Source organism: Eleutherodactylus coqui, chromosome 1 (genome assembly GCF_035609145.1).
Source record: "Eleutherodactylus coqui strain aEleCoq1 chromosome 1, aEleCoq1.hap1, whole genome shotgun sequence".
NCBI lineage: Eukaryota > Metazoa > Chordata > Amphibia > Anura > Eleutherodactylidae > Eleutherodactylus > Eleutherodactylus coqui.
Window position 1 is genome coordinate 233913436 of NC_089837.1, and position 25433 is coordinate 233938868.

General features: G+C 42.5%; 1 protein-coding gene across 1 annotated transcript in view; it reads left to right on the plus strand.

Moving 5' to 3' along the window:
• Positions 1–236: 236 nt before the first annotated feature.
• The window catches only part of NKAIN2 (sodium/potassium transporting ATPase interacting 2), a 793322-nt gene continuing 768125 nt past the window's right edge, over positions 237–25433 (plus strand). The window contains exon 1 of the mRNA XM_066591198.1: positions 237–583. Within this exon, the coding sequence (XP_066447295.1) occupies positions 530–583 (54 nt within the window). The 5' untranslated portion in view covers positions 237–529. The remainder of the gene's footprint in view (positions 584–25433) is intronic.

Genomic DNA, 25433 nt, shown 5'->3' on the forward strand with positions numbered 1-25433 from the left:
ACACGTCAGGCTTTGAAAAGGTTGATGCTATGTGAATCTCCCTATGGATCTCCACTACAGACGTGTGAATGACATAGGGTGAACTGTCTACCAAGACAAGGAGGAGAAAGAGGTGGTAAAGAAACTGAGAGAGGATTCCCCCTTGTAGCCCTCCTCCTCTTCCTCACACCTCCTCCTTCCCCTTGTGTGGATGAGAGCATCCCTCCTCTGCTGCTTGTGATCCAGGCTCAGGAGCTCTCTCATTGCTTGCAGCATGCAGGGAATGACATGTTGCCAGGCTGCTGCTTCTTCTACGAGCTGCCTCCAGCCCTGGGATATGTGAGCAGCTGTACCAAGCAGCAGCCTCTTGTGTCCCACTCCAAAAGCCCTGACTGCTTCCTCTGCTAACAGTAAAGGTATGTTGGGGCTGCAGGTGACCTCCTAGGTCCTAATGCCGATCATTGCTCAGAGACCTGCACAAGACACTTGCTATTTGACTTCATTGGGAAACCACTGACAAGGAGTATTGGACATCAAGCTTTTGGAAATCATGGGTTTTTGCAGCGGCAGGTGCACACTGATGTTTATCTGTGGGATGCAACTGGTAAGTGACACACAGGCTATCTGCTCCTCTCTTGCATCTGCACTGTGTCAAATGGCATTTCACTTGGAAATGAAGAACATTTGTGAGCAGTTATATATGCATTTATTGGGTAGTTTGGTGCAATTCAGCCTGTGATCATTTGTGTGTCCTAAAACACTTTTATTGCCATTGATCTCTGCAAAATGTAATGAAGATGAACCAGCAAAGACCTTTACTATCTCTTGTCCTCCTCCACAATCAGACAAGAACAAGAAATAGTTAATTTTCCAGACATAGCCAAGACTCATTTGCCTGGGAGAGACACTGTTAATAGAAGTGAAGCAGTGAGGAGGATGCCACAAACCCTTTAAATGTCACTCAGTGGTGCAGACTAAACTGGCAGTTCAAGGGTAATCTATAGTGTAGTAGAGGTGTTTGCTGATTTGCATAGAAATGTATGAATGAGCTTCGCTGCTGCTGGTTAGAAGAAAATGAATAGTACAAGGCAAATATGTAAAAGATGTGTGTGAAGGAGGAAGATCTACCCATGCCATGTTATATTGTATTCTATTACTAGATTTCATTTAATTGGTGTAATTTTCACTGTTACAACATGCAAGAAAAGGACTTGGTGTTGGTGCAAATCAGGTCTTAATGCACCTTCTAACTATTATGTCATTCAAGAAAAGACAATTGATAGTGCTGTGGATTAGTGAGCATATCCCTAAATTCAATGCACAAACTTGCAAATGTTAAAAAACTGTCAGAAATGAAATAGAGAAGGCCCAAGGGGTGTTTACTGTGTTTCTCTGAAAGGCTTGACAAGTCTTGTGATCTGGGCTATCTGTGTAATTTGGTACAGTAATAAGTGATCTGGAGATGTGGTCTAGTAGGCAGAGAGGAGTACCGTAAGTCACTTAGCTCAGCTATGCAGTGTCTCTTCTGTGATTTGCTGTATGCAGTTAGTGCAGTTTATTGTAGCTATCTTGAATAAGCAACAGGGTGGAAATAGCAGTGTGACCTTACTGTATGTCTCAGTCATTTCGTTTAGCCTAATCTACATGTTCATCATGCATGCCTTTGTGTAATTGGCATAATTAATTCATTTACAGTCTAAAAGGAGCAGAGTTGCACTGAGTAGCATAACACTGGGATGTGTGCCAATGTCCTTTTGTTTGCACTCCCACAGTTTTAAAAGCATTTTTATTGGCTAGAAGTAGTCAATACTTTGTGATTTCATGGCAAACAATCTTGAAATGAATTAGGATTCTTTTAAACAATACAATGCTGATGGTTTTTCTTGATTGTCTGGATAGTGTGACATTGTAAAGTATTCAAAATTGCAATATGTCATTAATATTTGCTACCTTATGTTATTTGTGGGGCACAGAGAAAAGACATATCTGTGAACACATTGTGGAATTTATTGAGCGTAGTAACTAGCAGAACTTAGGTAATTATGATGAGGGATACAGTAAAAAGTAGTTTCTACGAAGTTTGTACATTCCCAAAAGCGACCACTAGTTGGCAGCAGATATATAATTTTTTTTGTACAGTGAAATATTTATATTTAGGTTTATACATGTATGTAACAATATTCATATATGTTGTATGTGGTTTTACATAGCACTGCAGGTACTGTAAACCAACCCAGTTATCTTAACTCAGTGCATTATCATGGTTGAAAACAAAGCAAAAAAATTGTTCCAATATGTTTAGCAGATTTGTTGCAGAATTGGCTGAGATTTAAAGGGTTATTCATGTGACAATTAGTAATGACTGAGAGGGGAATACACATCCGTATGTCACAGCCAGAGGTGGCCAGGATTATGGAAACTGCTGGTAAATGGGAGTTACAGAATACGTCCAGTGATTGAATGAGATGGGAATACCTTTTTAAATTCCATTTCATACATCTGAATGGGGCTGTTTATGCAGAATTTCCATGGACGTTTACAAAACTCATTCCAATTTGTTAAACAGTTGCAGAACTTTCTTCCAAAAAAACTTCCACTTTATATATACCCTTAGCAGACACATGCTGCTACTTCTGTACCTTTGAAACTGATTATTTGGTCTAGAATATATGGATTCATAAGTATATAACATTCTGCATATCAGCTGCAGTATGCATGCACATCAGTTGCCACAGTATATACTTCTTCTGTGCTGGTATTATTCCTCTTTACTAGATAATGATATTTAGGAATTTGAACGAATGTTAAAGTTTTAGGTTTTTAATGTTGAAAATTGTGATCCACTTTACTAAACTTCACTGGAGTACTCCGGCCTCACTGATTTGATAAGAGAGGTCTAATGTAAGCACATTATTTAATGGTACTTGGTGGGAGAAAATGTCTTGAGGGTCTTTCTTAAAAAAAAAATCTTTTTTTGTTAGTTCATATTGCCCATAAATGAGTGAGCCGCCTGCAATCCTCTTTTCAAATTTGCTGTACACTTCAGTCTATGACTTGGGAAGTAGAATATTATCATATTGTATTCAGTAAGGGGCATAGTATGGACTAAAACTTTGGCACAGCCTAAAGAAAGAGAAGTAGAGTCCAATTGTAGGCAGAAGTGGAGGTTTTATTGAAACCAGCTTGTAATGTGTTTCGGGCTAAGATGCCTCTTCTTCAACTGGAGAGTTGAAAGACTCACAAAAAGTTCCCAAGATTAAAAAACATCCATGGGTTAAATGACAGCTCCATGAAATGGTGGTACTTCACAGGAACTAACTCAAACAGCCAGGTGTCTGGAAAGTGAAATGTTTCAGTCCTCATTGTCAGTGTCTCCTGGATGAACTCTCTCATGTATAACAAGATGTGCTTTAGCTGTGGAGCACTCTTCACATGCACATCTTCTCTCCTGTGTAGCTACACAGGGATATATCACTCTAAAAGAAAAGGCATCTCGAAACGTGTTACAAGCTGGTTTCAATAAAGCTTCCACTGCAACCTATGATCAGACTCTGACTCTCTTTCTATGGGTCACACTAAAGACTTAGTCCATTTTTGTCACTTGTTATAAATAAGCACAGATTGGTGCTACTAGGCTGGCAGCACCTTCTTCAGATTATAGTTTTTTGAACACCTCTATCGATTCCTATAACACAGTGCTCTGCCCACTTGTCTTCTTTCATTCTACTTCATAACGACAGATAATTAGGTAGTATCACAAAAATTAGATGCACTGACATAATCATAGGGGATGCAGAGGATGCAAAAGGCCCCTCTTCTCTCTATAGGGAGCTTAGTACAATGAATAAACCATTATACCGGTAGTTGGGGGCCCTGTTACAGGTTTTGCACTGGGGCCCAGGAGCTTCACATAATGCCTCTGCATTAAGGGGTGAAGAGAAGTTGGGGGGCCCCAATATAAACTTTTGCACCCGGGCTCATGAGCCTTTAGCTACACCCCTGATTAGATGGGTTGTTTTGTTCAATATTGCACTTTATGGAAAACTGCAGAGTTTTTGTACTATTATGAAATGCTACTTTTTGGTGATACTGCTGATGTTTTCATTGTAGACCACTTGTATATGGATGAATACATAGGTGGTTGTACTTCTGGTTCTGGAATATGATGCAGCATATTGTACAAAAACCTGTGATTACTGTGAATACAAACTATGATGGCATATCTAGATTTGAATACAATAAAACGGAACATGTATTGTGATGTTTAAATCATAGTGTTCTTACATATAGAGTATAATTTGCCTGTGTTGAGCGTAAAGAATAGGTCATGTTCATACATTTAGGACTCCGAAACTAAGGACTCCTGTAGATGGGTGTAGGCGTATATACGTTCACGAGAGTGTGATGTAATTGGACTGTGAAGGAAGCGCTACCACATGCTTTCGCCCGCGTAGCAGTGTTGTTTACTGGACTTCTTTGCACTGCTGTGCCTTTTCACATTCCGTGCCGTGATTGAAGTGGCTGAATAGCCTAATTAGACACTGGTATTATCAATTAACACTGCAAAATCTACAAACGCGCACCCCATAGACTCCTATGGCTACTTGGGTGCGCAAATGCACACAAAAATAGAGCATATAGCATATTTTTTTCTCACATGCAAAACTATAGCGTAAAAAACACTGAATGTGAGTGAACCCATTGAATTCAATGGGTTATAGTCTCTGCGGGTTGCACAAGCAATTTTGCAAAATCGCCTGCCTGCAGGAGACCTTAGGGTCGCTTTACACGGACGTATTTGCACCATGCACTCAAAAAAATAGTACCCAATTATATTTCTGCATATTTGCAGAGCACAGTTTCTGTAGAAGTCTATGGGAGGTGCGCAAATGCGTGTGCAATACACAGCATCATTTTGTGAAAATGAGAACACAACTGGACATCAATAGGCTGAATAGCCTTTTAAATCAGGGCAGGGTATTTCACACACATGTATAAACAAGCCCTACATGTGCAAATACGTACAGTACTATGCGCCAATACACGTGTAAATACACTCGTCTGAAACCGCTGGTGTGCTTTGCTTTATTTTTCTGCGTTTTGTGTGGCGAAACTGCTATAGGAACCTATGGCAGGTGTGCAAATACGCAAAGGGAAGGATAAATCACTGCGCAAAATAAAGGAAAAAGAAGACAGCTGACCCTTATTAGGCTTTAATAGCCATTAATTTCCACGGAAAGGGGATGTTATGCATGTGTGTAAACTAGCCCTGTATGTGCAAAAAGTAATACGCACAGACACGTGCGCAAACCCCTGATTATAGCCCTCTCCAAACCTCATTCATGTGCAAATACAATGTGCTGCGGTTTATGCACATGGCTGAATTACGGGTTTATTTTGTATGAAACCATAAAAGGGCCATAGAGTTGCATGAGACCTATACTGTACCTCCATATGCCTTTTACTTCATGTGTCTGAACAGATGTCTCTGCTCTGTCATAGAAAAAAAAGAGTAGAATATGTTTGGTTATTCTAGTTATTTTGTGGAAATGTCTTCAATCTCAAAAAGGAGCAGCGCCAGACGAGGGCTAGGTTTTATACTAGTGCCAACCATTTTAGAGATCATGGAGAACACTGGGTTCCAAACCTTTTGTAGAAGGGGGCACGCCCAGAAAATATGGATCGGCGAGCCTACACCCCCTGCATTCCCTCCAACACTCTGAGGAAACTCCTGTGCAAATCTATGTATTCTGGTTGGAGGTTAGTACCATCTTGATAACAACTTGTATTGGCCCCAGTGGATCCTATCAAACGCCTTATCAGCATCCAAGTTTGGAAGCAGAGAAGGCATACTCTGGTCCCCAGCTCTGTAGATCAGATCCAATATTAATCGGGTGCCATCAGAGGCCTGTCAACCTCCTACAAAGACCACCTAATCACTATTAATTAGAGAGGGTTTTACAAGGCTATGATCTTTGCATAGAGTTTGGTGTCACTGTTTAGCAAAGAGATGGGTCTAAAATTCGCTGGGTTGGTCATGGGTGTTACGTCTGTCAGCACTTGGTTCAATATTTGCCAGCACACCTAGTGTCTGTAGGTTCCATCCAGACTTGCCAGGGTTAACAGCTCCTGTACATTCTAGTCTAGGTTAATTCTCCTGCTAGTGTCTGAGAGGTGTGGGTGGTTATTGACTTGTCTGGCAGCCAACCAGCTTCTCCCGCCTCCCTATAAGATCCAGCTCTTGCTGCCTGGGTGTTGCCGATTATTCTCCAGTGATCCCTGAGCAGTCCTGCTGTTCATACCTGCTGAGTTCTGGCTCTGGTACTTTTACCTGTTCCCAGTTTGTGCTGGGTGTTCTGCTACTGCTGATAGTAGCTGCTGCGGGTTTACCAGTTTTTCCTGTCATATTGGTCCATCCATTCAGCCTAGCCTGTCGGTACCAGTAAGTTGTTTTCTGCATAGGTACGGCGGTTCCTTGCTGTCTTGCCACTAGGCAGCATAGGGTCAGTGTTGGCGGCCTGGACCTGTCCACCTTTGGGGCTACCTCTAGGAAGGGACATTGGCGTGGGTGAGAGTCAGGGAGTCCCGTGCTGTGCGTACCTGTGCACACTACCAGTATTGTATCATACCCGTGCTGTGTGTACCTGTGCACACTACTAGTATTGCAAATGTGGGTTTCTCTGGTATAGGTATTGTGACTTTGGTGGCTTAAAATATCTCTAATGGGAGGTAGCCATTTTTTGGAGAGACATTGTCTCTTCAAAAAATGTTAATCAAATATGGGGCCAAGGATGGACCAAAGAATTGATAATGTTCATTAGCGTATCCATCTGGGCCTGGGGCTTTATTTTTTATATCTGAATTACCTTCTCGATCTCCTGTGTGGTGAGGGGTTCATTTAATTTGTCTTATTGATTTTTATGTCGTTGGAAGAGGCTGATTTTTGTAAGGAAAGACTATCATTTCCCCAAATGGTTGAGGGGTAGTGGGATCAGTCTTTAGATTATGACGTTCTTCGTAGAAGTGTTTGAATTGCTCTGCTATGTCTTTAGAGTGGGTGATTTTGTTGTTAATTGCTGAGTCCAAGAGGAAGGGTAGTTTGGATTTAAATGTATTTTTGTTTTGTTCCATTTGCCATTAGTTTGTTAAATCTATTATTGGCTACATAGTATGTTGTTCTTACGGATTTCAGTTGTTTATCGTTTTCCGCCAACATAATTTCTCTAAGGGCCCTGTATCTACGGCCATTGCGGAATATCACTAGTGATATTCCGCAGCGGGGGAGGAGGGGGAGAGCTCTCAGTTCTCTGTGGTGAGCCTATCTGACAGATAGGCTCACTGCAGAGAATCGCGGCATGCCGCGATTTGATTCCTACGAGCGGAGAATCTCTGTGATCTGTGATTCTCCGCTCATGCATGGGGGGGGGGGTGCTTTCCATAGCAACACTATGGAAAGCGTTCACTGCGTTACCCGCGGCGATGATCCGGCTGCAGGTAACGCAGTGAATGCTTTCCATAGTGTAATAGTGTAACTAAACTATCGCCCATTGACAGGCAGCCTAAGCCTATGTCTCACTTTAAGCAACTCCGAATGTAGCGTTGGGGGTGTTTATGCTTAGGGTGACTTCCAGATCTTTTATTTGTGTGAGAAGGGGTGAAAATTCCTCTCCTTTTCTTTTTTAAATTGTTTACTAAGAAGTATTCCCTAATGGCTGACTAGATTTTTTCCCTATGTTTGGGGATTTTCATCAATAAAGCATTGTTTCATCCCTATCAAGGCTTTTAGGATCTTAGGACGTAGAAAGAAATCTGTCAGGAACATATCTATCCTAGAAAAAATCTTATGTCTAGGGGAGTAGAAGGAGTATTCTTTTGAGTTGGCATTTGTACACCTGAACCTATCATATAATTATTCTTTGGTTAGCCAAGGAGAGAGGGAGGGAGCCCCTGATCTGTTCCAGCTATTTGTATTTACTGCAGATATAATATTAAAGTCCCCACACATTATTAACTGGCCTCTCAATACTATTTTAGTGATTCTCAGTCTTATTCATGAAACTTACTTGGGAGGAATTTGGTGCATAAACATTGACTAGAGTTGGTATCATTCCATTAATTTTGCAAACCAAAACAATGTATCTTCCCCCTTCATCTACTACTGATTCAATCAGGTCAAAGTCCAGTGTGTCTTTAACTGCAACTATAACGCCTGCTTTTTTTTTTTGCCTGTAATAGTCGAGACACAGACTATATCAGCTTTGGATGCTATAGCCTACTTCCATAGGGATTACCTTTTGAAAGGAGAGTTAAGACCCTTTGTGTTTATTGCTAGAAGGTTTATGGCCAATTTGAGTCTTTTGGTACATGGTTTGAAATCTTCCTCTCATCTAGTGTCTTATTATGAAGATTTGGATCTGTAATCTCTGGGCCGGCATCTGACGAGTGGTCTGTAGGATGGATCAAATTTTTTTTGAGTTTGTGTACTTCTTTTTTTTGTGCTGGGAGGTGGGATGGGTTGTACGAAAACTTGTAAACTAAAAAAGAATTTGAAATATGATCGTCTATAGAAACACCTTCAGTGGGAGGCTATCAGAAATGACCACCACTATAGTGGGCTCGTGGGGGGGGGGGGGGATAAAAGTTCAGCAATAAGAAGATGAAAGCCTCTGTATCTGTTTCCGGAGGTTTTCGGTTCTCAGTGGTTGTTGGTTCCTTGGAAATGAGGACCTCTTCTGATTGGCGAATTGCTTCAATGAGCCAAAGGGATGGAATACCCGTGCCCATGGATCCAGGAGGCCCCATGTCTGCAGGAGCTTTTGGCCTTCCTCTTATTTCATGATGATGTGGCTTAAGTTGTTTTTTGAAACAATCAATTTAGTTGGGAACCCCCACTTGTTTAGTATTTTCTTATCCCGGTGGATTGAAGTGATGGGGAAGAATTTCCTTCTGTTCTGCATTGTTGCTTCTGAGAGGTCCGAAAATATTTTGATCTTTTCGAATGGTGTCGGTAGAGATTGGAGTTTCTTTGTTGCGTACATCAGGGCTTCTTTAATATTTAAAATATAGTTGTACTATAATATCTCTATTATAGGTTTTGGAGATCGATTTTTGCCAAGGCAGCTTATGTGCTCTGTCAATAACTCTTTCTTCTGCTGTAGTATTTGGTAGGAGGGTTGTAATTAAACATTTCACAATTCCACTTGGGGGATGGATTAAGCTACCCCTCTAAATTTAATATTGTTGTGTCGGTTTCCATCTTTTAAATCCGCCAATTTAGACTTGATAGATTCAAGATCATCTATTAGCTTGTTATGTGAACCAGTCATCTCCTCCAACTTCTGCTCAAGGTGGTTCACTCTTTGCTAAGCTCTGTGGTGGAGAAATTAACTGAGGAATTACATTTGGCAAGGTCACTTTAGATTGAGCCTCTGAGAGCTAAAACCATTTCTTTGATGAATTGTTCTGAAGCTGCTTGGTCACTGCATGCTATGTTTAGCAAGGGATCTGCAGAGGTTCCCTGGTTAATTTGATTTTGCATGGCCTCTTCAGTATTCCCTTCATTTTGCAACTGTTGCTGCTGTTGTAACAGTGCTCTTTTCTGTGGCTGATACTCAGTGCCCTATAGTCTGGGCCTTCTTTTTTCAGGGCTCTTTCATATATGGGAGCTTTAGTGCCTTGTAATCTTTTTATCATCCCATGGGGACTTTGGTGATTCCCCTTCACTAGTTGGGAAATTGGAGCTCTTCTTCACCCTCCAGATTACAGCAGGGCTAGGAGGCGAGATCCATCTCTCATGCCTCTATAACTGCTGTCCTCCGAGCCCTTGCCACCACCCCTGCCTCTTCCTGCTGCTGGGCGCCCAGTGTTGCCATTTGTGCGGCCTGCGCTTCTGCTCTGTCTCTCCTCTCCTTAATGAGTATGTTAGCCATTCTGGGAGGGAGGGAGACAGGGATAAGTACTCTTACCTGGTCTACTGGGCCTGGAGTCCTCCTAGACCACCACCCCCCTGCTTCCATCTCTACATCTGGTGCTGTGCTGAGTGCCGCCAAGCCTGCGGCCTGCCTGCATGTCCTTTTCTCCTCCTCCCGGCTCCCGTGCAATATAGATGTCTGTCAGGCATTTAGGGGCTGGCTGTGGTCCTCTTCTCCTTGTCATCTTGCTAGGGGAAATCTTCTGTAGTGCTTTTCAAACCCTCGTGCGCATGTCGCTTTGGCATTTTTTTCAGTGGAGCTCACAGCAGCACGTCTACTCTCTTTGCTATCCAGGCCACACCCCACAGTTGTGGATTTTGATGTGTTGATCACTATTTTAAGCAATTTTTAGTTCTGCATCACAATCCATGGGTAGCATGCAGATTTTAGTGCAGAATTTACTGTGGCTTATGGTGCATCATGCATCCTAATTCTAGCCCATGTGAAAAGTTCCTAAATAGTAAAGTGTGGTATTTGTGAATCAGACTTGCTTTTTTTGCAGATCTCACAATCATATTGAGGTCTGGGGAATGTGAAGACCAAGTCAACACCTTGAAATCTTTGTTATGGTCCTAAAACTATTCCTGGGCAATTTATGCAGTTTGGCTTGGCGAATTATCTTGCTGAAAAAGTCCACTGACATTAGGGAATACTGCTGCCATAAATGGCAGTGTTTAGGTAAATAGTACAGAACATATCAAAGAACACCGAAAATGAATGCCAGGACCCAAGGTTTCCCAGAATATTGTCTAAAGCATCACACTGCATCGGCAGCCAGTGTAATATTTTTTAATGATGTCTGTAGAAATTCTTTTTGTCTGTTCATTAAAAATGACGAGTTATAAGACAAGAGGAAAAAACAGGGAAAGTTGATAGTTAAGGGTGCTACACATGTGAAAGTGCAACATTGCAAAGAGAATACATGTATAAAAAAACAAGCAATTTTGTTTTTTTAATAGTGTTCATTGCAAAAACATTATGTCCTCCTGACTCATAATATGTTTGCAATAAATGCTATTGATGGATGTCACAAATGCATGTATTGTTTCCAGTACCTTTTTGGCATATTGACCAGCTTTTCACTACTTTCTTTCTTTCTTTCTTTCTTTCTTTCTTTCTTTCTTTCTTTCTTTCTTTCTTTCTTTCTTTCTTTCTTTCTTTCGATATATCGATCTATCCATGTAATATATGATGACACTATAAGAGTATTCATGTTTTATTTCTCAGTTAACCAAAATAGTGTCAAGTATACAAAATGCTCCCAACAGTATAACAAGCAGCATAGATTGCACACAACCTGGCTCACCAATTATTTACTGCATCTTTGATCACAGCGGTTCATAATGTCAAAACAACATTTTCCTTTGGTTGACATGTCATTTCCCAGGCTTCCACTTCTGCAGAAATAAGAGATCTCTGAAAACTTGTGTATCCAGTCCAGAAATTAGCAGTGTATGCAGAAGTGAACATTAAACAGCAATTTACTTTACATGATGTGATTTATACATACTTTTCTGCTTCATTATCATTGCTGGTACAGAAAAGCATGAAAAATTATTTCTTGCTACCTCAGGAGATTCTCTAGTTCATAGCAGCAGAAAAACACATCCCGGTGTATTGCATAATGTATCCTGATCTCAGTCATTAAATGATTTTCTAACATTAAGTCACTCCACTCAGTTGTGAATTCGTGACTTCACTATATTACTCATTGACCTCTTAGAGGTGTTCTTTGCCTAATGTAACATTTCATGAGCCTAAATAATATGCAGTATTACAATAATGTTAACTTATCCACTATTGCAGATATTATTTTTTACGTTGAAAGGCTTGGAGCAGCACTTATTAGATTGTCAACCCCCTGGGGACATTGATTATGTAGGAGACGTCAGGTTGCTGGAGCCCCATGATTTGCTACAATCTGGAGGTCAACTACTGAGAAAATGCAGCACTGGATTATGGACACCCAATGAAATCAAAGAGCATTTGTTCATTGATTTTAAGTTCAAAGTTATTACTTAAATTGGCCAAACATTGTGAAAACCCTACATTCACCTCATATGGGTTCCCGTAGTTACCACAATGCAGCTCCTGTCTCTTCTCTGACTGCAGTCAACCTATGTATGTGAGATCGCATGACATAGGTCAAGACCTATCTTTTTGTGCAGCAGGGAATTTCATTTGCTCATGTCCTATATTTTTGGTTGCGATTTTTTTGTGCGGCTGAAAATCGTTCATCTGAATGTCTCCATTGGAAACCATTGGTTCTATTAGTCGCGATTGTTTTGCGTGTGTAACTTAGCTGCACAAAATCATCCATGCGAATGAGCCCTCAGGCTGCCTTTACAAATGGCATAAATTCTGCTTAATTTACAAGGCAAGCCATATGGAGGAGATTTCTAAAATATCCTCCCCATGCTGCAGAAGCTTTCCACAACAAAGCTGCGACTTTTTAAAAAACACTGCGGATTCGAAATCCGCTGCATGTCTATTTATGACTTAAACAGATGGGTTTGTAAATATGAGAAGTGGCAGCAGAAATTCCACAGAATTTCTTTTATTTGTGAAGATGGCCTAAGGATATGGTCACACGTAGCAGAAATGGCGCAAAGTGTGAACATACCCTTGGTGTGGATGTTTGATGTCGACTTTCGTGTAGACTTCAGCCCTTCTAACGAATGGGTGAAATCAGTTGTGGATCCACACCAAAATTCACATCAAAATCCACACCAATGGTGAGGCAGAAATGATGCAGAATTTGGTGCGGATTCTCTGCTGCGAAAAATCTGAACCATTTTTGCTATGTTTGAAAGCCTAAGTGTGGATTACAAAAGCTTTGGGGGTTTTTTTTGTTTTTTTTTTGTGCAGTTTTTGGTGAAATTCACAGTGATAAATTTGCACCAAAATCCATATAATTTGATGTGGACTTTCTGCTGCTTATTTAAGATGTCTGCATTTTGTCACTGAAAGTTTCTGCAGAAAATCAATTACTTGTGAACTTAGCCTAAGACTACACTACCTATAGCTAGTCACTACCCAAAAATGAAAAATCAGATATCCATGCTTGCAAATTGCAACTTTACAAGTCACATTTTTTAGACACCTAGGGCAGAATTTATGAAGGATCAAGGGCCACTACTGTGGCATAAAAAGTCACAGATTTTAATTTGTGGCACACGCAGAGCCCAAGATGCATAAAACGCAGAGGCATAGCTAAAGGCTTGTAGGCCCAGATGCTACATTTCAACATCGGTGCCTTTCAACAACTTTGCTCTGCATCGCTAGGTTTTTTAAGAGGCTCATGGAGGCAACACTATCAGGCAGGGGTATTGGTAGAATCTTAAAAGATTAGGCAAAGGCTAAATCTAAGGGGCCCCAATGCAAAATCTGTAACATGTACATCCAACCATCCATGTGCCATTTATAATACTGGTTAGAGATGAGCGAACGTACTCGTCCGAGCTTGATACTCGTTCGAGCATTAGGGTGTTTGAGATGCTCGTTACTCGTAACGAGTACCACGCGGTGTTCGGGTTACTTTCATTTTCTTCCCTGAGAAATTTGCGCGCTTTTCTGGCCAATAGAAAGACAGGGAAGGCATTACAACTTCCCCCTGCGACGTTCAAGCCCTATACCACCCCCCTGCAGTGAGTGGCTGGCGAGATCAGGTGTCACCCGAGTATATAAATCGGCCCCTCCCGCGGCTTGCCACAGATGCATTCTGACATAGTTCAGGGAAAGTGCTGCTGATGCCGGAGCTGCTATAGGGAGACCGTTAGGAGTTATTTTAGGCTTCAAGAACCCCAACGGTCCTTCTTAGGCCATAGAAATCGCAGATCGCACCTATGTGTGATCTGCGATTCCTGTTCTCTTCTCTGTATGCGCTCAATGGGGCCGGCGGCAGCAGCGCCGACCCCATTGAGAACATATAGAAGACAAATCATTCTTCTCTGCCACAGCTGTAACAGCTGTGGCAGAGAAGAACGATGTTAGCCCATTGAATTCAATGGAGCCGGCAATACAGCAGGTTCCACTGAAAGCAATGGGCTGCCGGCGATCGCGGGATGAATTGTCGGGAAGGGCTTAAAAATATAAGCCCTTCCCTGCAATTCATCCAGAAATGTGTTACAATAAAAATATATACCGGCGTATAAGGCGACGTCATGAGACAAGTCTTAAAGGCTATGGACACCCTTGAGGGTCATTTTTTTTTTTACTTAAAGGCATGTATTTTGTGCTGACAATAATTTTTGTAATATGGTTTAATTAAAAATTTAGCACAATTTCTCTTTTGCAGCTTCTACATATCACTGTATATAGACACTGCAATCTAATGGTCATTTTACCTGGGCAGATAATCTGCTTGTATAAACGACCACTGATCAACAATGAGCATTTCGGTCAGCTCTGATGACCTCCATGTACACGGCGATGACTGATCGTTATCACAATCGTTGGCGCCCCATACAGTTGTCGTTGATTGGCCACACATCTCTTGGTTTACATGGGGAGATATGCAGCCGGCCAGCGAACATTTTTATGTTCACCTAAACAAAATGATCAGCCGATGAACATGTGTTTGCTTGTTCATTGGCTGATGGTTCATCCATTTACATAGCCTGATTGTTGGGTGAACAAGCATTCATAAGAATGCTCAGGCCCAATAATAGGCCTGTGTAAAAGGATCTTAAATGTCAATATGAGATCCGTCAGTGTGCTGCACTAACAGAGCCCTTACAGATGCAGCCACTTTTAATATGACTTTTAGTGTATTATGATAACTTTCTGTGGCAAAGTTTGTTTACCCTTTCAGTTATAAAGCCTTCTATATCTATATCTCATCTGTAAAGGCTGGTTTAGACACAACGATTATCGCTCAAAAAATCTTTTGAGTGATTTTTGAGCGATAATCATTGTGTTCTTTTTACAGCGTAAGGTGATCACTCAATGTTGAGCGATCACCTTGTGGTCTGAGTGGAGGATGCAGAAGAAAAGTGGGTTTCCCTGCTTGGCTTCTGCATCCAGCTGTTCTCCCGCTCGGAGCTCCCAGCTGTTATATAGCCTAGTACTCCAAGCAGAGGATGCAGAAGATAAGTGGGGTGTCCCCACTTGTCTTCTACATCCAGTTGTTCTCTGCTCGGAGAGCTCGGCTGAGAAAGACTATAGCAGTCGAAACGCTGCCTGTTTTTATCATGGAGCAATAAAGATTTACTACTTTATTTAAACACCACTGATGCTGCCCCTTTTTGCTATTGTGTGAACGTTGGAGGGGATTGGAGGTCCATGATCCCTGGAACGTTGCTCTGCATGATATTAAAATACACCTCTGCTGGAAACTGCATACTGACTGAGTGCTGCGGGACTTGTGGACTATAAACCTAGGACATGGACATTCAGCAGCAGGTGAGGCACAGCTGTCCAATATCCCCGAAGTACTGTGGGTCGGAGCGGCTGAGGCGCAGCCAGAAGACACACTGCCAGCGCTGCAAGAACAGCTGCAGCAGTGAGGCCGCGGAGACAGTGTCAGTTACCGTTTGCCCTGGGGAGATGCTAGGGGGACAGCTGCTCCGGGGAAAATCCCAGCAGCTGAGTGTGTAGAGATTGTTGCCTGGGCTCCGCAGTTAGGGTTAGGGGTTCATGTTTAGGTTAGGCTTAGATTATTTATTCTAAATGCTTGCATGCTACCCCTGTAACATGGAAGTATTTACAGCTAATAATCCAAGCCTAACCTGAACACGAACCCCTAACCCTAACTGTGCAGCCCAGGCAACAATCTATACATACCCTGTGCTAGCACATTACACAAATCAGGCAATCGGGAACTAGGGGTGTGACAGGGGCGTTCCTCCAGGCAAGCCCTGTCAATCCCCTAGCTTCCTGGTGGTGACAAGATACAATAATACCAAAATATTTGGTGGTGTTTTACTTCTAATGTGAGTATCCACATAAAATAATTCTATAAAGTTTTCCCAATATTCACTAGAGCAGTCACAACAAACCAGATATAAAGGCACAGGTTAAGAAGGATCACCTCATTATAATTAGAGAGTGGGCAATCTGTTGTGCCGCTGGAGGCCTCCATAGGGTAGTATAGCAACACTATATACACAGAGATTCTATATGCATCTGTCCTGGTCTCTTCCTGGGGTAGGAGATTCCACTCCATTACCTTTTGAAGAGTGCAAAAATCTATGAGACTTAACAGTCAGTTGACTTTTATTCATATCAGCAGCTTTTTAAATTACAATGAAAAGGAAGTACTCAAATCATGTATCTCCGTGAAGGAAAAAATACAAATTTACAATGCATTTTTTCTAAATACTGAGTGTAATCAAAAAGACTGATCCTGCGCTATATCTCAGTACTGTCCTATTTTAAAATAACAAATGTGTACTTGAATAGGAATGAATGGATGCACTACATGATGTCCTGAGATGACAGCGTCAGCGCTGAACTGCAATGTCAAATGTCCACTGGAAGTGCACTTTTCCTTACTTCAGTCATAGCAGTGGTCCCACTTATTGAGACATAAAAGGCGGTTTTCTGCTTCTTACATGCTACTCTTCAACTTTACAATTGGGTTTTACTCTCTTACATTGGCCATAATACAAGATTGAAAACCATGTCTTGGGGCCTCCTGGGGCCCATGCACCATACCATCATATAGTGCATCCATGCCACCCTATTTAAGTATATTGATATTTCATTATAGGACACCAGTATTGAGTTATAGTGTTGGATCAGTCTTTTTGACTGCACTCTGTGTATTCTGTAACAGGTAGGAAAATATGACTCAAAGGTCTACAAGAAATATAGTGTATATGCTTTACGTTCTGCCTCTTTGGCTGCTTCACTGCTGCACGGTCTACAACTTCCACATGTAAAGTGTTCAGAATCTGACATGGTGCAGTGCATGTGGGCATTGAAGCAGAGTAAGACTCAATGAAAAAGGCAAAAGAGCAGAACACGTGGCACAGACTTGTCATATTGTACCTGGTTACAAAGTAAAATCCCCCGGAAGAGTTCCAGACCCAGTGTATTAAATAGATCTGAATCATTAAAAGTAGTAAAGCTGGTCTAATTTAAGGGTAATATCAGATCCTTGTGCCATACCCCTCCCCAACACTATGTGCATGTTCACGGTGGAAAGACCTTGCATTGTGCAGTGGCTGAATATGTGCGCTGGCACTCCATAGAACTCTTAGGGACTCACAGTTTTTATATCTACAACAGGAAATTATGCAAATTACCTGCTTCCTTCAAAGTAGCATCTGCAGAATGCAGACATAGTTTATGGCAGACTGATTATCTTATGACTACCAAGAACTGTTGCAATACTTTTAAGGGGCTCTGTATTTTGTATTCTGCATACTATATGCTTTTTCCTACCTGGTATTGTATCTTTCATACTTTTAAATGTAATATACTAATAATAAGCTCACAATTAAGGCTGGCTTTATGGAGTGTGACATATGAACAGGTACAGCACCCTTTTGTATTTTAGGAGCACCATCACAGTGCCCCTTGCTCTCCTCAACATTCAGCACTGGATGTAATTTTTGCTATTTATTTACCTATATGACCGAGTCCTCCAGAAGTTCTTGGGCCATCTCCACCGCACTCTCTCTTGGTGATGTTTTATTGATAAAGTGTCTCATTGTTTAGATCTACATGTCTGCTTGGACCACAAGTGTTACGGCCTGCCAGGAGGTTAGGTCACCCACACCAGGTTGCTTTTAATTTTTGTTTTAATTCCTGGAGTACTGTCTTGCTTTTAACTTGCTCCTCCATCCGAAGGCAGCTTTTAACCCCTACTTCACACTCAGCAGCTCTAACTTCCTCTACACAGCTCCCGTCCAAGCATAACCGGTGGGTGGAGCCTGTGTATGATTACAGCACAGGAGCTGTATAGAGCCTCCAGGGAACGAAGAGCTGCTGTGTGTGAAGAGGAGAGGGAACCACAAAAAGCAGGAAGAGCTGTCATAGGGTGGGACGAAGAGAGATATAACATATATACAGTGTATGCGGGAAGATATGCATACTACTGGAGGAAAAGGAATATTCAATACAGTGGGGGGAGAAATACCATGAGGAATTTACACCTCACTGCAGGGGGAATGATATACAGTACAGTGGGGGAGACTGTGGGGTTATATATATATATATATATATATATATATATAAATATATATATATGGTGTAGTCAAAAAGGCCACTTTGAGAACATATAGTCATAGCAGTAGACTGGTATTAGTGTACCTTGACGCCACTGGAAGCTAGTGGTTTGACAGGGCTTGACTGATGTAACGCCCCTGACACACCCCTAGCTTCCAATTGGCTACCTTCATGTAGGTTGTGGATGTAATTTGGCCTGGCATTGGACACTGCAGGCAAACTGCTTGGCAGATTACACTTTGGTCCCTCAGCGGTCTGCACTGCTCAGCGGTCCTGCACAGCCATCCGGTCCGATGTGGCAAACAGCTCCGGTGCTAGCTCTGCAGAGCTCACTGCTCTAGCAGGGGCACTAACTTGTCGGCTCACGACACTTGCCCCCCACCCCCCACCCACTGCTGCTCACGGCTCCTGCACAGCCACCAACACTTCCATGTGCTCCAGCAGCGCGCACAACTCAGAGAATGCACCTGTGAGACTGAGGAAGGGAGAGACAACCTCCCACCCCTCTGCTTCTTCTGTGCTGCTGCCAGGCCGAGGACGGAGAGACTGCTGAGCGTGTTCTGCGAAGCTAGAAGCCACAGGAGAGACTGACGGACACCAGGAGGCCACAACACGAAATTGAAATCTATGTTTAAGGTTCCCATGCACCATACCATTGTGTAGCACATCCATGCCTTCCTATTCAAGTATGCTATTGTTATTTCTGTATAGAACATCAGTTGTGAGATATAGTGCTGGATCAGTTTCTTTGACTGCAATATATATTTATATTTACAAACACACAGTGGGGGTCAGTACACTTTGGGACAAATTATAGGGTGGGAGGATTCATACTTTGGACTATTAGACTGTGGGAGAGATCTTACTGGGAGATATATATTGTGGGTGGCAGAGTTAATACTGGCAGAGAATGATGATATTATAGGTGCGAGATGATGTTGGTGATAATAAAGGTGGAGAAGAGATGAAACTGGAGGGTAGTAGCTACTAAAGTAGATTTTTGTAGCTACCTTGGGGTTGAAATAACAGTGGCTGGAGATATAATACTATATTGAAACTAGCCGGATTATATTGGTGAGGGACAGGAGAGATAATATTGCGAGGGGCAGAGATGATACTGGAGCGATAGGAGAGTTGATATTGGGGGGAGTGATATTACTTAGGTTTCCACAGGAGCAGTACATAAAAATGATAGAAAAAAAAGCTATTTGAAAAATTGGTTTATATTTTATAGTTCAGTATTAACCTCTTAGTGACCAAGCTTGTTTGTGCCTTAGTGACAGAGCCAAATTTTGTAAATCTGACATGTGTCACTTTAACTCCGTTAAGGTTTTGCATCTCCAAGTGATTCTGACATTCTTTTTTCGCCACCTGTTGTACTTCATTTAGGTAAAATGAACTGATAGAATTTGTGTATATTTATTAAAAATGCCAAAATTGGGAACATTTTGAAAAAATTGTCACTTTTTCACATTTTTCATTGCGTACTGCACAAAACATACTTTACAAATTTTGATAAGATATATATTTCCGTTTACTTTATTGTGGACGCACATTTGAAAAGCTTTCATTTTTTTAACCATTTAGGAGACTAGTCATTTAATGTTACCATTAAGGCCTCATGTCCACGGGCAAAAGAAGAATTAAAATCCGCAGCGGATTTTAACTCTTCTCCTGCCCGCGGATCCGCATCCCATAGGGATGCATTGACTACCCGCGGGTAGATAAATACCCGCGGATGGTCAATAAAAGTGATTTTTTTAAAAATGGAGCATGAAACAAATCTGGACCATGCTCCATTTTCGTGCGGGTCTCCCACGGGGACGGCTCCCGCAGGCTTCTATTGATGCCTATGGAAGCCATCCGGATCTGCGGGAGACAAAATTCGGAATTTACTCACCCGCTCCGGTTCTTCCCTTCGCCGAGGCTCCATATTCTCTCCGTCGCGGCCGGATCTTTTTTCTTCGGGACGGCGCATGCGCGGGGCACGTCACCGACGTCACCAACGTGCCCTGCGCATCCGCCGGGCCGAAGAAAAAAGATCCGGCCGCGACGAAGAGAACATGACGCCGCGGCGAAGGGAAGATCCGGAGCGTGCGATAGGTAAGTTTATTCTTCTTTTCAGCGCTCATGTCCGCGGGGCAGGAGGGACCCGCTACAGATTCTCCATGGAGAATCCGGAGTGGGCCTGATTTTCCCCGTGGACATGAGGCCTAATTATTAACATTTTGAGGAACATTTTCTTTTCTTACACCAAGCCAAGATTGCAAAGGCTCATAGGTGTCAGAATAATAGATACCCCCACAAATGAGCCCATTTTAAAAACTACAGCACTTAATGTATTCACTGTGTGGTGTCAGGAGTATTTTGACCCTATTGTTTCTTTTCAGGAATTAATGCAATTTAGAGGAGAAAAAATAAAATTTCATATTTTTGCAAAAATGTCATTTTAAAGACAGTTTTTTTCTATAGTGCACATGATAATCAGGATTTGCACCCCAAAATGGATACCCCTGTTTGTCCTGTGTTTAGAAACATACCCATTATGGCCTTAATCTCCTGTCTGTATGCACAACAAGGCCCAACCCGAAAGGAGCAGCCAGTGGCTTTCAGAACAGACATTTTGCTTAAAGGCGTTTTAGGCCCCATAGCACACTTGTAGAGCCCTTGCGCGGCCAAAACAATAGAAACCCCCCACAAATGATCTCATTTTGAAAAGTAGACCCCTTAAAGGGGTTGTCCCTTGCGAAAGCAAGTGGGTCTATACACTTCTGTATGGCCATATTAATGCACTTTGTAATGTACATTGTGCATTAATTATGAGCCATACAGAAGTTATCAGAAGTTATTCACTTACCTGTTCCGTTGCTAGCGTCCTCGTCTCCATGGTGCCGTCTAATTTTCAGCGTCTAATCGCCGGATTAGACGCGCTTGCGCAGTCCGGTCTTCTTCTTTTCTCAATGGGGCCGCTCGTGCAGGAGAGCGGCTCCGTGTAGCTCCGCCCCGTCACGTGCCGATTCCAGACAATCAGGAGGCTGGAATCGGCAATGCACCGCACAGAAGCCCTGCGGTCCACCGAGGGAGAAGATCCCAGCGGCCATCTTCAGCCGGTAAGTAAGAAGTCACCGGAGCGCGGGGATTCAGGTAAGCGCTGTGCGGATTTTTTTTTAGGTCTCTGCATCGGGTTTGTCTCGCGCCGAACGGGGGGGGGGCTGTTGAAAAAAAAAAAAAACGTTTCGGCGCGGGACAACCCCTTTAAGGAATTCATCTAGGAGTGTACTGCATATTTTAACCCCACAGTTTTTGAATGAATCTAAGCATAACACAAGGAAAAATAATGATTTTTTGAATCAATTTGAGTCATTTTAAAAAGTTTTTTTTGTACAGCACACATATTAATGAAGACTTGCACACCAAAATGGATACCCATGATACAGCATCTATAGCATTTAAGAGAGGTACTTTACACATCACTCTGAATAAAGTGCTGGCATTGCCTGCCTCAACCCGCATTCATTTAAATATGGATGAGGGAAATACCTGAGTGCTTGCCACTCGACTGTCTTCGCAGTCCAATTGAAAATTAAGGGAGCAACAGCACGCTTGCCTCGACCAATCCTCCATTCAGTCTACTACATACTGAGTGGGGTACAGCAACCCCCAGTAAGGAAGGCAGGGGACACAGGATCCCTGTTCTTGGGATCGGTGAGGGTCTCAGTGATGCCCCCCCCCCCCCTTCCACACCCCTTCTCCACCCCCGATCAGGGAATTATTCCCTATCTTTTGTATAACACCTTTAGATGGACACAGCTTCTATGGACACAGCTTCTTCATTGTGCTGATGGGATTGGGTTCTGGGAGTTAAGCCCCCACAATCACAATCAAAATTTAATGGCCTATCCTAAGCTTTAACCATTTAAACTTGAAATTTCTCCTCCCTTTTTTATAATTAATCAAAACTCATCTGAAAAGTTAGGTATGCAGTTTTTTCAAACACTTTATAGGGCCCCCTGTCCATGGCCATGAATATTGCTAGCAATATTCCACCGTGGAGGAGCAGGGGGAGAGCTGTCTGGTCTTCACGCTAAGCCTGTTGAATCCCACTTGGGGAGGATCGCTATTATTCTCCACTCATAGACATCGGGGATGTGTTTTCTATAACAATGCTATGGGAAGCATTCACTGCGTAACCTGCAGTTGGATTATCGCTGAGAATAACGCAATGAGACTTTTAACTACATATTTTATCAGTATATGAAGAGTGTTTGATTAGTACAGTGGGAGGCGGATGAGAAGTGACATACAAATTCACAAACAGGTTATGCATAGATGCACACAGTAGTTGGCATGCTCTAACTACATTAATACATAGCAGAATGCTGCCACAAAAGGGCCCAAACAGTAATGCAATAGTGTTCCTACAAAGCATTAGCTATACAATAGCATATGTATCCAAAATATACCTCAAGTCCTTTCTCCAGTGTTAATCTGCGTTCTTAGATCCTAACTGCTGATTATGGTTGGTATTTCCGCAAATTATATAAATGACTGAGTCTCAATAAAAAGTATAATAAAACTTAAAAAACAGATTGTTATCCACATGATCAGTGAATTTCATTGCTGGACATTGCTCCAGAAATTACCGTACAGGCAGAAAGAACCATCTTTAAATGTAAAAGTAAAAAGAGAAGTTCCACAACTTGTAGTATGACCTCCATAAAGCCACAGTCTTAACATCTTCAATGTTATGGAATTACATCCAGAGAGTGACGCATGTAAAGGCCCTTTTAGATAGGACGAACGTTGGGAATACAATGCCGACACTTGTCCCCGCACATACTCGCTCCTGTGCACCTCACGGGAGCTGGTATCGTTAGCTCTCAGTGGGGATCCTGCAGAAGATTTCTCTTCTCTCGCTCCCCTGCCCCTCTCCGCTATGTACACTGAACAATGAGCGATAAGCTCATCATCCATCGTTTATGCAGCATAAGCAATGGACAATGAGCTGATTGCTCAGTGTGAATAGCAGCCGTTCAGTACTGAACAGCCGCTATGTTAAGTCAATGGAGAGGGGCGAGAGAGTGAGAGAAGACAAATCTCCTGCTGGCTGCTCTGTGGGCGAGCCAGTGCTTCTAGCTCCTGTGCAACAAAACGACAGCGAGTGTATGCGGGGACGAGTGGCGAGCATCGTTTGCCCGACATTCGTCCCGTCTTAATGGGCCCTACGTTCTTCACAAGTAATAGTGTTAGTAGTGTTGCACTCCCAGTGGCACCACTAATTTGCTCAGTCAAATATATTTTGGCTTCTGTACATTAGCTATCAGTGGGGTATAAACAGATATCCTCTACATCCATGCGATATCCTGGTCCAACTAGTTTGGTCCTAGTATGTGTACATGGGTGATTTTGCTTATATTTGAAATTCCATTGGGTCAGATATATAAATACTAGAGATGAGCGAGTATACTCGCTAAGGGCAATTGCTTGATCGAGCATTGCCCTTAGCGAGTACCTGCCCCGATCGGGAACAAAGATTCGGCTGCCGGCGGCGGGCGGGGAGCTGCAGGGGAGAGCGAGGAGGAACGGAGGGGAGATCTCTTTCTCCCTCTCTCCCCCCCCCCCCCGCTTCCCCCTGCTGACTGCCGCAACTCACCTGTCACCCGCGCCGGCAGCCGAACCTTTTCTCCCTAGCGGGGAGACACTTGCTAAGGACAGTGCTCGATCGAGTAATTGTCCTTAGCGAGTATGCTCACTCATCTCTAATAAATATACATTTTGCATAGTGCTACATTTTACCTCTAGGCTATTATATGTGGTATTCTAGTTATTTTCTGCTGAATTTAATGGAAACCTGTCAGCAAGATCATCTTGCCCTTAGCACAGACAGAATGATTTAGTGACGGGTCCCGCGATCCTATTAAACTGTGCCACGCAGCTTTGAATGAATGAGGGGTTTTATAGAGAGAGACCTGTCAATCATGTTAGCCGGTTGAGGGGAAGACAGAGGGAAGCTGCCCAATGGACACTTCTCGACTGAGCTCAGCCCTTAACATTGGCCGCAAGCCAGTGTTTAAAGTATAATTTCTCTAAAACGCCACAGCGCTTTAGAGTAAAACACAGTTTAATGGAATCATGGCACCGGTCACTAAATCATGCTGCCTGCAGTTAGGTTAACATTATCTTGCTGACAGGCTCCCTTTAAAATAAATCAAAAATATACCGGAGGACTTCATTTAATGACTTCAATGTTATTGAAAGTATAGCTTTGAGGGTAGCTTTACCATGGCGTTAAATTCAGTAATTGTTGTTACAGAAATAAAAGCAAATCAAGATGCTGGAATTATGATATTAACAATATTGAAATGAGCAAAACTGAAGGGAGTCTGTCAGCAGTTTGGTTGATATTAAACTATTGACAGTGCTATACAAGGGCAGGGGAGCACTATATACCTGTTTGAAGCTTCTAAGTAGCAGAAACACTGATAAAATTGGGCCACCACAAGTGCTCAGGGGTGGGGCTTCCTCCTGAAGTGCTGTCCTTCTCCATCCAATGAACTGCTGCACAAATCTGATTGATAGCTGTAGTATTCCCTGATTGGATGCTATAGCTGTCAACTAGAGCTGTGGAGAAGCTCACTGGACAGAGAGGGAAAGTACTTCAGGAGAAAAGCCCACCCCTGAGCACTTGTGTGGAGCAAGGTGATGAGTAAAGGTTGATTATACTAGCATTGTTGATATAGCTTCATGCAAGTATATATGAGTCATGCTCCACTGACTCTATATAGCACGTATAATTGTGTTTTGATGAGAAACAGAAGGGCTCTGAGAACAGAGCCTTTAGAGGTATAACTGTAGCAATTGCTAACATGATAGACACATAATAATAATTCGGTGTACAGCATTGTAGCACACTGTAGTTTAAGGGATTTTCCAGTTCTTAAAAAAAGATTACCAACCCACAAAATAGGTCATCAAAAGCTGATCAGTGTGGGTCCCTAGCCAATCATCTGTTTGCCAGGTCACTGCTATCCTGTATGGAGTAGAAATCACATAGCTCTGTACATTGTGCAGTGCCCGGACATGGTATTGCAGGCACAACTCCCATTCACATAAATGGAAACTGTGCCTTCAATACTATGTTGGAGCACTATACAATGTAAGGAGTTATCTGTTTCCTTCTCTGTTCAGGGTGACAACGGCTCAGCAAACAGTGATTGGCCAGAGTCCCAGTTAATAGACCCAAACTGATTTGGTTAATGGACCCCCAGTGATCAGCGATTGATTGCCTATTCTGTGGGTCATTCATTT